At 37.7% G+C, this 13,723-nt stretch overlaps 1 protein-coding gene across 21 annotated transcripts in view; it reads left to right on the top strand.

Annotated features, from left to right (window-relative positions):
- PPFIA2 (PTPRF interacting protein alpha 2) overlaps positions 1-13,723 on the top strand; it is a 469,663-nt gene that overhangs the window by 298,455 nt on the left and 157,485 nt on the right. For 19 of the 21 annotated variants that reach the window (XM_055118486.1, XM_055118484.1, XM_055118483.1 and 16 more), the window contains one exon: positions 3,699-3,773. The exons of the other annotated variants lie outside the window; for them this stretch is intronic. In XM_055118486.1, the coding sequence (XP_054974461.1) occupies positions 3,699-3,773 (75 nt within the window). The remainder of the gene's footprint in view (positions 1-3,698; positions 3,774-13,723) is intronic. 21 annotated transcript variants of the gene reach the window in all.

The following is a 13,723-nucleotide window of genomic DNA, read 5'->3' as shown; positions in this document are numbered from 1 at the left end:
AAGGTAGTAATATATAGATTTGCATGAGAACCATAACCAAAAACATATATATATACATATAAGTATATATGTGTGTATATATGTATATATATATTTTTTTGCTTGCTTTTGGATCACACCCGGTGGTGCACAGGGGTGACTCCTGGCTCATGCACTCAGGAATTACCCCGGCAGTGCTCAAGGTACCATATGGGATGCTGGGAATCAAACCCAGGTCGACCACACACAACGCAAACACCATACCCGCTGTACTATCACTCCAGGCCCCAAAATTAAACCAATTTTAATAGATTATCAGTGATCTCTTATTCTCAAATTCTATTAAAAATAATAATTTTGGCTTTCTGGTGGTGCTATGTTCTAATCAGAGGGCGTGGGGAAAGCTCATCAGTGATCCTTTTTTTCCTATTAGTGGACTTGCAATTCTGTAGATAAGAAAAACATTAGGATTTATGTACTATATGAGTCTTACATTTTTGGATTCTCCAGTTTCTCTTATCTAGTTTAGTAGAGATTACTGCAGGTGAAGCAAACATGTTTCATTCATCTGAGTCTTGCCAAGGAATTCAGGACAAAGAAATGAATCTATTCTCATATATTTGGGAATTAAACATTTTGCGATTATGTTTTTATATTAACATTATATTTTTTATTTTTGCATTTGCAGATTCAGTTCAAAATATGTTTAGGATTTTTTGTGAAGATGTTTTGCTGTTATGATGTTGGTGACATGTAAAGTCATAATATCATTCCAAAATTTTTTAGGGAGAATTTGCATTTTCATATTGTTTAATAAGTTTGACAAGTTTTACTACTTGAAAGCTCAATATAATGGAAATATAAATCACTAACTTTCAGTAAACACAAACTCAAAATCTGGAAGAGTTTCCTTAATTTTCAATTTAGGAAAGAAAGCCAGAAAGAGATTTTAACCTATAATATATGCTGGCTTGGTCATTCATTATATGTCCTGAATGAATCTGTTTAGAAATATCTCAATATGGAAATGTATACTTTTAGTATGGTAACTTAGCTTCGTCAAAAGACTATAAGTGGGATATTATCAGTATTGGGCATCATTGACTTGTATTTACATAGTTTTACATGGCTGTTTTCAAGTTCTAGACCTTTTATGAAACAGTATTTCTCTCTACTCAGAAATTTAAAAATGAGCACAAAACTTTACAGCCATTCATGTTGAATATTAAACATATTTTCTACAATATCCATAGATACCAATGTCCATATATCAGCAATCCTCATTTTTGTATTTTCAAGACGTTTGTTTCTTTTGCATGTATCTTAGCCATTCATTAGAAAATATTAGAATCTAACATTCGAGGCAAAGTGCTTGCCTTGCAGGTTCCTGACTGTAGGTTGATCACTGGCACCCACTATGGTCCCTTTGTGGCACAACGCGTGACCCCTGAACACAAATCTAGGGGCAAGCCCTCAACATAGCCAGGTATGGATCCAAAACAAAACAAAACAGAACAAAAATATGACAAATTATTTTCAGTTATGAGTAAGCAGAAGTTTCATACATTTTTTTAATAAACAAGTCGGTATTTGTCTAACAGTTTATTTAAATATCTTGCTGACATAAGGTACCAATTTGACTAACACATTGGCGTATCATGTTAGAATGTAATAATTGTCTTTGCTATCAAATGTCAGTTTATTTATTCCAATAATCAGATAATTGGGACATAACTAAAGATAATAATAAATCAACTCTTAAGATAAGTTTTCTTTTCTTTTTCTGATATATTTCAGAAGCTAAGTGTACCTGATTTCCTGAATATATATATGTTGGAGATTCTTCAAATTTCTAATAAGATTTGGGATTCTAATTATCTTGGTTGGTCAATTGGAAAATAGTTTTAATTTCCACTTTAAAATGGTCTGTTTTAATGTACATCTTACTAAGCCTGCATTGTCAGTTAAATGTGACTAAAAACATCATTTAATTAAAATATGCTATCAAGGAATTAATGACGCTAAGAAAATAAAACTATATTTAAAGAAGTGCACAAATGCTGCACCATTAAACTGTTTATTCATAAATAATAAAAACTCATATTTGTTTGAGGTGGTGCTGACTGAGATTTAGGTTCTTGCCTTGCATGCTGCCAACCCCGGTTCATACCTTTTTGGAGCACCTTCATAATTGATCCCTGAGCACAAAGCATGGAATAATCTCTATATACCAACATTGTGCCATGTTCACCACAGTAACCCCCCAAAAGAAAAAGACAGTTAACTGTTAGATGTATCTGTACTAGAATGTGTAAATTTTAATTTTTCGAGGAAAAATAAAAGTATTTTAGTTCTGCCTTTTGTTCTTATTCAACAAAATTCCTTTCCCTAACTTTCTAACTTTTGGTTAATTGAAATTGTTGTATATGAAAATCTAGGCATGTGATACCTAAAGATATTTTCAGGTGTCTAAGATTACAATAGTCTGGTATTTCTATTTCATTTTTAATGGCATTCAGACTTACTCCTGGTTCTGAACTAAGGGGTCACTACTGGTGGGCTTGGGGACCATCTGGGATTTCAAGGATTAAAACCCAGGTTTCCCTCATGTAAAGCAAGCCCAACCCACTGTACATACAGTACATCTTCAGCCTTTATAAATCATAATTTTCTTCAAATTAAGTATTATACACAGTTTTTGGCTTTGCAAAATATATTGCCTTGATTTTGATATATTTTGAAGCTAGTTAAATGCTCATTAAAACACATTAAATTAAATAATGTCTGAGTAATGGCACTGTGGCACTGTTGTCCCATTGCTCATCAATTTGCTCAAGCGGGCACCAGTAACGTCTCCATTGTGGGACTTGTTGTTACTGTTTTTGGCATATCAAATACTCCATGGGTAGCCTGCCAGGCTCTGCCGTGTGGGCAAGATACTCTTGGTAGCTTGTCTGTCTCTCGGAGAGGAACTGAGGAATTGAACCTGGGTCGGCTGAATGCAAGGCAAATGCCCTACCTGCTGTGCTATTGCTCCCATCTGAGTAATAATGGAAACATAATTGATACATGTTAATATTCAGATTTTAATGATTCTTTGTTTATAGAGAAATCATTTTTGAAGTCAGGCAAAATGTTTTTATGAAAATTCACTTATTTTATTTATTTATTTTTGGGGGGTACACACCCAGCGGTGCTCAGGTATTACTCCTGGCTCTGAACTCAAACTTTACTCCTGGTGATACTTAGGGGATCCTAGGCGATGCTGGGAATTGAACCCAGGTGGACCACATTCAAGGCAAACACCTTATTCATTGTACTATCACTTTGGTCCTAAAATGTCACGTATTTTAAAGGAGAAAAGTTTTTTCGTGTGTGTATCTGTATCTCAGGTTCAGTATGTGACTCTCTGCTTTAGATAAAATCATGAGATGTTTTCTAACATAGTCTCTGTATAACACTATGAAGCAGATTCAGAACACCTGGATTCCTATTCTTATCCCACTGGATATTGTATTTCTGAAACAATGGAAGTATCTACAAGAGGAAATACCCTGATAGTGTTTGAGGCATCTGTGTTTATAGTATTGAGGAGCATGTAGGCCTAGAAATGTTTTAATAAATTGACAAATCAGTCCCCAATAATGTTAAAGGTGGTTTCAACACATTTTACATGCGTGGGATGAACATTACTGTACATATTTTGATTTTTCTTCTAGGTAAGGGAGCGACTGAGGGTTTCTTTAGAAAGAGTCTCTGCACTGGAAGAAGAACTAGCTGCTGCTAATCAGGAGGTAACATACCAAACTTTCTCCTCTTTTGAGGTGCAATATCGCTAACCTTATATACCTTGTGTTTCATGTCCCTTTTATGAAAACTGTCACAGATATATTGCATTCTGATATTCTACTGAACCAGGCCTGTTGAAACTATCTGATTTCTAGTGATTCAGTCTGTCATTATGACTTACAGATAATTTAGTGACATGTAGACTAGCCAGAAGTCTTACAGTGAAAACAACAACACCAACAACAAAAATGAAGTCATAATGTTAGTCCTTTCACAAAAGCAAACACAAGTCCAAAATTTAAAAACATTAAAAAATATATCAAGTATCAGTAGCACTTACATAGTTACTAATGAAGATAACTACTTTGGAGTTATATTTTATATTTCCTTAATCATTTTTATCTTTTGAAAGTGTTTTGTTTGTTTTTCCTGACATCATATGTTAGTGAAATCATCAGCAAAATTTTCCTACTTTTATTTATTTATTTATTTATTTGGTTTTTTAGAGGGTGTCACACCCGGCGATGCACAGGGGTTACTCCTGTCTCTGCACTCAGGAATTAACCCTGGTGGTGCTCAGGGTATCATATGGGATGTTGGGAATCGAAACTGGTCGGCCGTGTGCAAGGCAAACGCCCTACCCACTGGGATATCTTGCCAACCCCAATCTTCCTACTTTTAAGTAATGGAGAAGTGGAATGCATATGTCATAAATTAGCCCTACAAGAATTATTATATGCTAACAAATCAGTGTTTACCTTCAGAGCACATGCTTAAAAATGTGTTTTCTTTTTCAAATAATTTTAAATGATGTATATGTTTCAGGTGGACACAGTTATAACTGAATAATTTTGTATGGCCAGAATGGTAAAACAGCGGGCAGGGCATCTGCCTTGCGGCCAACCTGGGTTCAATCTCTGGCATCCCAGATAGTTCCCAAGCACCACCAGGAGTAATTTCTGAGTTCAGGGTCAGGAACAACCCCTGAGTACTCCCAGTGTAACCCAAAAAGAAAAGACAAAGAAAAACAGGAAGAAACTCCTTTCCCTAATGCTTCTAAGTGCCAGAGATTAATGTCAATAGAATAAACCCCCTTAACAAAAAGCACAGAATGGCCGGCTGGATAAGGAAACACTATCCGACCTGCCGCTGCTCTAAGCCACAGACTGGTAGGGGCCTGGAGGGGAAGTACAGAGTACAGAGGGTACTCTCTTGCCTTGCACGACCCCTGGGAGTGATACCTAAGCATCACCAGGTATAGCATCCCCAAAAACAAACAAAAAAAAACAAGCAAAAAAAATGACAAAAAGAAAAGGGTCAGGGAGAAATGGGGCATGGCCATGCTTTTTTCAGACGGGAGCATTCGACTGAAAGAGGCAGTAGGAGAGATGGGTATTACATACTGTCACTGTCACTGTCATCCCTTTGCTCATCGATTTGCTTGAGTGGGCACCAGTAACATCCTCATTGTGAGATTTGTTACTGTTTTTGGCATATCGAATATGCCACAGGTAGCTTGCCAGGCTTTCCTAGAGGGGCAGAGGAATCGAACCCGGGTCGACTGGGTGCAAGGCAAATGCCCTACCCGCTGTGCTATTGCTCCAGCCCATTACATACTGATCAAGAGAAATTGAATACTGAACCCTATTGAGATACAGGCACCCAAAGAAGAGGAGGCAGAGGAGCACTATATATATGGAGTGACAGACAGCCTGCTCCAGCCCAGAACGAATCGCCCAGAGGGAACCGACAGAGAGATAAGAGCTCTCAGCCAGGACTAGACGGGTAGTATGGAAGAGGCTCTACCAGGCTCTTCATCCCTCTCAGCAAATGGGACATTCTCCAGGACAGACGACAGGCTGGGCGTGACATCACAGGATAGAGATACATCATGGACCTTTGCACAGCTCAACACCATAAAGGGCTGGAGAGAAAGCACAGGGTTAAGGACCTGTTTTGCATGTGACCGACCCCAGTCTGATCCCCAGCACTGCATATGGTCCCCAGAGCAGTGCCAGCAATCACTGCCGAGCACAGCCTCTGTTCTTTCATGTTTGTTCATGTTGGCCACACCAGCAGTCCGTGCTCAAGACCTGCTTCTACATCTCTGCAGGGACCCTCAGTGCTGGAGATGGGGCCCGGGGCTGCAGGTCTTTGAGCATCTTTCCAGAAATATGGTTTTTCAGTTTTGCTTTGCTCTGGTTTTGGACCACACTTGGTAGTTCCCTCGGCTGACTCTTGGCTCTGCACTTGGTATCACTCCTGGCGGGGCTCAGGAGACTACATGGGGTGCTGGGGATTGAACCCAGGTTGGCTGCACGCAAGGCAAGTTCCCTACTCGCTGTACTAACTCTCCAGCCCCTCAAGGTGCTTAGAGTCTTAGAATACATCAGGTCACAGCCCCAAATCTCCCTGTTCTTAAGGGCAGTGTCATTCCCAGTAAATGTGGTGTGAGCTTACATGGCTCATTGGTACTCTGGGTGTTTCCTCCAAGAAATCTCTTTTCTTCTCAGTTTTTTTTTTGGGGGGGGGCAGACCCAGCTGTGTTAAGGGCTAACTTCTTGGACTCCTGGTGGGCTTGGGGAACTATATGGAGTGCCAGATATCAAACCTGGTTGGCCACATGCAAGGCAGACGTTCTCCCTGCTGTACTCTCTCTTTCCTGCCCCTCAGTTTTGAGTCACTTCTGTTGCCTTGTTAAACTGCACTGATCCTTTTTCCTATGGTTTTTCCTCTGCTTCATCACATCTGTGGTGTTTTTGTTTTTGTTTGGGTCATACCTGGTGGTGCTCCAGGATCACTCCTGGTGTGCTTGGGGGAGCCGTATGGGATGTCGGGGAATGAACCCGTCTCAGCTACAAGCGAGGCAAGTGTCCTGCCCACGTATTGTCACTGCAGCCCCTCATCCAGGGCACTTTTTTAAATCCTTGGTTGTTTCTAAGTATGGTCTTTCCTGGGCAGAGCCTGACAAGCTACCCGTGGCTTATTCTATATACCAAAAACAGTAACGATAGATCTCATTTCCCTGACCCTGAAAGAGACTCCAATAGTTGGGAAAGACAAGTAAGGAGAGGCTGCTAAAATCTCAGGACTGGGAGGAATAGAGACATTCCTGGTGCTCTCTCAAGTAAATGGACAAAAAACAGGATGACAGTGATACAGAATTTTGTATGCCATGTTATGGTCACCACAAAGTTTATTCACCACTCCTAATAATATAATTGACTATTTTTTAATGATTTTTTTTGTTTTGGGCAGGGACACATGGCAATTCTCAGGGGTTACTCCTGGCCCTGTACTCCCCTGGCAGTATTTGGGAATGCCGGGAATTTAACCAGGGTCAGCTGCATGCAAGGCAAGCGTCCTACCTGCTGTATTGATCTCTCCAGCCCTAATTGATTTTTTTAGCAATTGATTTTTCTTGATTTCTTTTTTTCTTCTTGTAAAAATGATATAACTTTCATAATCTGAGAATTTTATTTATTTCTTTTGTCTTCCATATACGAGCAGCATCTTATAATTTTATTTAGCATAGTTTACAATGTACTTTAGCTTTTTTACAACTTTGTTATCTCAGTGCAAAATTTTATTTTATAAAGCTGAGTCAAATTTCATTATTATTTATACCATACCTTTTTTAATCTATGCATTTATGCATAATTAGACTATACCCATGTATGGGTTACTAAAAGTAGAGCTACAATGAACACAGGACTTCATATACCTCCTTAGTGTTTTAAACATCTGGAAATGCAACTCACTGGTGGAGTTCCATGTGAATTCCCACATGTCTTACATGTGTGAGGTTCTGACTCTGACCCCTATCACTATAAAAATAAATAAATAATCATAAAGGTGTGTTTTGTTATTGGGGATGGGGATCGCACAATGATTGAAGGGCTTGCCTTGCATGTAACTGACCTGTGTTCACTCCCAAGTACTACCAGGAGTGATCCCTAGGTGCAGAAAAAATGTCCTGATCATCACTTTGCTTGCCCACCCAATAAAAAAAATATAGTATTTAATACAAAAGCCCTTAACAACGGATACCTGGTAAATTCCTTTTTAAAAGCATTAGTTATTTTATTGAGGCATCGTGACTGAAAATGGTCTTCCTATTGCCCCCTTATACTTGCTGAGTTATTAGACCACCACTATCATAATCACCACCAGAGTATCACCATAACTCCACCACTGAGCAAAGTTACTTTTCACCCTTCCTTTATAGTTCTACTGACCATATTAATAGTTCTACTGACCATATGCAGGGATTTGTTTCTACTGAGGATTGTCTAATTCTTTGAATGATTTCTTTATATTTCACAAATGAGTGCGGTCATTGATATTATCGTTTCCTTCTGACTTAACACTAAACCATCCAGTTCCATTCAACTTTCAGCAGTTAGATTTCAACTTGTCTCATAGTTGAGTAGAATTTTATTGTGTATATAAACCAAAATTCCTTTATCTACTCATCTGTTGTTGGGTACTCAGGTTGTTTTCAGATATTAAGTACTTTTAATAATAATATAGCAAACAGGTGTACATATGTCCATGTGAATCAGTATTTTAGTGCTCTGAGGTTGATGCTCATGTAGATGTTGTTTTGTATTCTTTTTTTCTCTTTGGGTCACATTTGGTGATGTGCAAGGGTTACTCTTGGATCTGCATTCAGAATTATTCCTGGTGATGCTCAGGGGACCATATGGGATGCTGGGGATCGAACCTGGGTCTGTCTCATGCAAGGCAAATGCCCTACCCGCTACTATTGCCCCAGCCCTTGTTTTGTTTTGTTTTTGTGTTTATGTTTGTTTTTGCTGTTTGGGTCACAACCAGCGATGTTTGGGGGGTTACTTCTGGCTCTGCACTCAGGAATTAATGCTGGCAATGCTTGGGGAACCATATGGGATGCCCGGGATTAAACCCAGGTCGTCTGTGTGCAAGGCAAACACCTTACCCGCTGTACTATCAGTCTGGCCCCTGTTTTGTATTTCTAACTCCCTTAAAAAGTTTCATACAGGGCCAGAGCAGTCGTACAGTGGCTAAGACACTTGCCTCACATGTGGTAGACCCAGGTTCAATCCCTGGTATCAGACTGATCCTTTAGTGCAGAGTCAGGAGCATTGCCACATGTGTCTCCTCCAAAGAAAAAGTATTATAAAGATGAACCAGAAAATAGTCCTACCATTTATGAATGAGAATTCTTTTCCACCGCATCCCCACAAGCACTCCTTGTTTCTCGAATGTTAATAGAGGCTTTTGATTTGTATTTTGCTGATCATCAGGAATAATGAACACTTTTTGTATACTTATTTGTGATCTGTTTGTATTCTTCGACAGTCTTTCATTTTAGATATGATTTATATTTTGTTGTTTTGTGAGTACACATATTTATATATTAGATATCAACCCTTTATTGTATGTATGTTGTATGAATATTTATTCCATCAAGTAATATACCTTGACTTTATCCAGCATTTCTTTCCAGTGCAGAAACATTTTAATTTAGTGTAGTTCCATTTGTTATGCTTTTATTTTGTTTTTTAAATTTAATTAATTAATTACTTAATTTTTGCTTTTTGGGTCACTCTCAGCTATGCACAGGGGTCACTTCTGGCTCTGCACTCAGGAATTACCCCTGGTGGTGCTCAGGGGACCATATGGGATGCTGGGAATGGAACCCGAGTCACCGCGTGGAAGGCAAACACCCTACCTTCTGTGCTATCACTCCAGCCCCTTGTTATGCTTTTCATTTCTTTGAAAATGTGGTTTACTCATTTTGGCTGTCAATATTGTGAAGAGTGCTTAGTGTTTTCCTCAATGCATTTTATATGTAGGGTTCTGATTTTGAAGTCTTTCACCTTTGAATTTACCATTGTGTGGGTTGTGAGATAGATCTCTGGCTTCATTGTTGTGCCTGAGGCTAACTAGATTTTTTGGCATTATTTTTTGAGACTTTCCTTACTCCACATTATGCACCTATTCCCATTGTTCGTGAAGAACTCTCAGCACATCTGAGGTTTTATCTTTTGAGCCTCTGTGATATTCAATCCATCTGTGAGTTTTCTGTAGCCAACTGCTATGCAGTTTTGATTACCATACTTTAATACTGTATTTAGAACTGTATTTAGAACTCGTTGAAGAATGTCATAAGACTTTATTGACTATTGTGTTGAATCTGTACATTATTTTGGATAGGATTTTCATTTTAATAATATTGACTCTTCTGATTCTTGAACAAGATTTATATTTCAATTTCGTTGTATGTTCTTTTAGTTTTGAATAGTTTTCATTAAGGGGACCATTTGATTCTTTGGTTGATTTAAATGTTTATATTGATTAGAAATTGATTAGGAAATAAGTTAATTCCTAGTTTCTTTAGGTACTTTTCTTTCCTGATACATCATAATTTTGATTAATTTTTAAATTTTTTCTCTTCTACATTATTGTTTACAAATGAAACACATCTTTGTGCCTTGATTTTATAGCCTGCTACTTCAAAATATACATTTACTGATTCTAGGAGTTTATTGCTGTTGTCTTAAAAGATTTTTGTCTATACTATTATGTCATCTGCAAACAGTTGTAGTTTGGCTTCTTTAGCTATTTGAAATCCTTTTATTTATTTTGTTTGCCTAATTATTGTGCCTCAGATTTCCAATTACTCTGTTAAGTAGTACTATGAGAACAACCTTATCTCATGCCTGATTCTAGGAGAAAGGGAAATATTTTCAGATATTTTAAATATTATTTTAGCTGTGGTTTGTGTTGTGTGGATTTTTCTGTAGCAACGTTAATTCCTTCAATTCCCGTTTGTTAAAGGGTCCTCTTCATAAATTGTATTGAAACTTTTTGGATGCTACTCTGCATTTATAGAAATGACCGACCATATGCTTTAACTTCTCTTAATTGATGTGGTATATCTCATTAATTAATTTGCATACATTAAACAATCTTTGAATTCCTGAAAAGAATACGCTTAATTATAGTGCATGCTCCTTTTAATATATGATTGGCATATGTAGCACTGTTGTCCTGTTGTTCATTGATTTGCTGGAGCAGGCACCAGTAACATCTCCATTGTGAGACTTGTTACTGTTTCTGGCATATCGAATACAGCAAGGGTAGCTTACCAGGTGCTGCCGTGCAGGCAGGATATTCTTGGTAGCTTGCCGGGCTCTCCAAGAGGGACGGAGGAATTGAACCCGGGTTACACATTTCTTCTAATTCTCTTACTCAGTTGCATTTATTTAATAATATATTTTGCAATAGCCTTGCACGTGGCCGACCTGGGTTCGATTCCCAGCATCCCATATGGTCCTCTGAGCACCACCAGGGGTGATTCCTGAGTGCAGACCCAGGAGTAACCCCTGTGCATTGCCAGGTGTGACCCAGAAAGTAAATATATATATATATATATATGTACATATATATTTTTTGTACTCTGAAATATATGTGATGATTTGTCTCCTTCCCATTTTTATCCATCTCGTCAAAGTGTTCTCTCTTTTTCTTTGTGAATTTAGCAAAGGATGTGTTAACCTTATTAATTCTATTTTTTTAATCATTTTTGGTTTGCTCCTTAAACCGATGTTCTTCCTTAAACATGTGTCTCACTTGCTTTTATCTTTGCTGGCTTTTTCCATTCTAGAGGAGCCCATGTTCTCTCTTGAGCACATCTACTTCTTTCTCCCCCTCACATCTTTCTAAGTAAGTTTAAATAAAAACTATCTTGAGCTCTCACCATGTTGACTCATCCACCAGCCTGCTCTGCCAATTCAGGACTAAATCTCCAGGGAGATGCAGGCCAAGCAGCTAAAATTTATGAGAAGACTGGTCCTCATGGCTGAAGGTTCTGGGGTGCCCTCAGGATGCAGGTGGGCAGAGTATGTGCTCTGCCAGAAGCCCTGGCAGTCATTCCCAGGGCTCGACTCTACCACACATATTCACAAATACTCTCTGCAGAGATGCCAAACTGTGAACAATTTTGGCTGTCTTGGTGCCCACACTAAGAACTGTGGTGTTTTCTTGGAGTCAGGGTTGGCAGCGGATCCCCACATCTCCCTCCACCCAGTATTTCTAGAAATCTGGGAACCCATGCACACTTCCCATAACACTGTCATGTCAACTTATTGGCCAGATCATAAATACTGAAGTCTCTGGCTGTGTGAAACCTCCTAATTCCTCAGTACTGACATTCTAGTGTATGGAAAGCAACACAGAATCCAACTAAAGTCAACAAACAAAAACAGCACAGAAGGGCTCAACTAGCAACAAACAGCTTAGTATATTCTTAGACAAGAATTTAGCAACCCCAAGATGAGATACAGCAATTCTCACATTAAAAAAAAAAAAGAAAGAGATTTTTATATACTTACTAGTTTTAACATCGGAGCTTTGTATTATAATTAGTTTTATCTCTGGAATTTTTTCAAGAACTGTGGGTTTTGTCTTTATTAAAATAAATGTTCAAAATTAAAATAATACAGAATAACCCACTGTTGGTATTATTGATATTTTTTATTACTTTTATTTCAATAGATTTTTATGGGATTTTAATTTTAATTGTTTCCTTTTTCTACTTATTTGTCTTTTTTGTTATTTTTCTTGTTTCTTGAGGTATGATGTTAGGTTATCATTTTGCTCCTGTTCTTGCTTTCTAGTGAGTGCCTATATTGCTATGAACTCCTTGGAATTCGAGGGAGTCAGAAAGGTTGGCCACACTTGAATGTTCTTCAGGGATATCCCTGGCTCTGTGTTCATTAATGACCCCAAGCTGTACTTAGAGACCATATGCACTGCTAGAGAGATTTGAGCCAGGGTTAGCAGAATGCAAGAGAAGCACCCAAACCCTACTAGCTCTCCAGCAAGAACTTCCTTCTTAATAGAGCTCTTGCTGTTTTCCATATGGTCAGTTAGCTGGTGTCTGTATTCTCCTGTTCTTACAGGAATCTTTTGTTCATCCTTTGATTTCATTTTTGATCCAGTAGTTGTTCACTAGATATTCTCCAGTAGTGTATTGATCAGTTTCCAAGTGTTTGGATCTTTCTCAGATTTCCATTTGTTTTTTATTTCCATCTTCAAAGCATATTGACCTGGAAGGCAACAGATATTACTTATATTTTCTTGATAATATAGACTAATTTTCTGTCCCTGCCTGTGGTCTGTCTTCAATAAAGTCCCATGTGCAATTGAAAGGAATGTTGGAATAGAGAGCTTTCAATATCTTGATAGCTTCAAATATCTATCAAGTCTAGAAGTATAGATTTCCTCTACTTCTTCCTTTAAGTCCTCTGTTTCCATATTGATTCCTTGTCAAACTGATCTATTCAACACTGAAAGGGTGTCACTAGAATCACCAACTACTGTTGTGTTGCTGTAAATATTTTTTTTCATCTTATTAGTATTTGCTTCATGTATTTTTGATGTTTCTTCATTTTGTTCATAACATTAATGAATGTTAAATTTTATTGATGTGTAGATCCTTTGATAATCATATTAAGTAACATAACTTGTACTATTTTTCTACAACTTGAAGTCCATTTTGTATGATATAAATATGGTTGTGCTTGTCTTTCTTAGGCCTCTGTTCTACCTGTATGACTGTTTTATAGCCTTTTACTTTTGTGTTAGGAATTTAATTTTTTTATATTACTTTATTGTCAGTTGTGTGGTTTTCATATTATTTTCTAATAGGTTTTGATTATGGTGTCTTATAGTGGGAACGGCTTTTTAGCTTTATATTGTCCCAATTATTTACTTTTGCTATAATTTCCTGTGCTGTTATAGTCCAATCCCAGAGACATCTCCAATGCAGTCAGTGTACTTGCTATTTATTTTTATGCATTTAATTTCAAGTCTTAAAGTCTTTAATCTATTTTGAATTAAGTATGATGTTTGATGTAAAAAAAAGTCACATCTCTTCTTTTTTTCTGTTATTTTTGCATGTGAAGAC

The sequence above is a fragment of the Sorex araneus genome, chromosome 10, assembly GCF_027595985.1.
Source record: "Sorex araneus isolate mSorAra2 chromosome 10, mSorAra2.pri, whole genome shotgun sequence".
Lineage (NCBI taxonomy): Eukaryota > Metazoa > Chordata > Mammalia > Eulipotyphla > Soricidae > Sorex > Sorex araneus.
The sequence above is the reverse complement of the archived record's forward strand: the minus strand, read 5'-3'. Positions and strand labels throughout refer to the sequence as shown.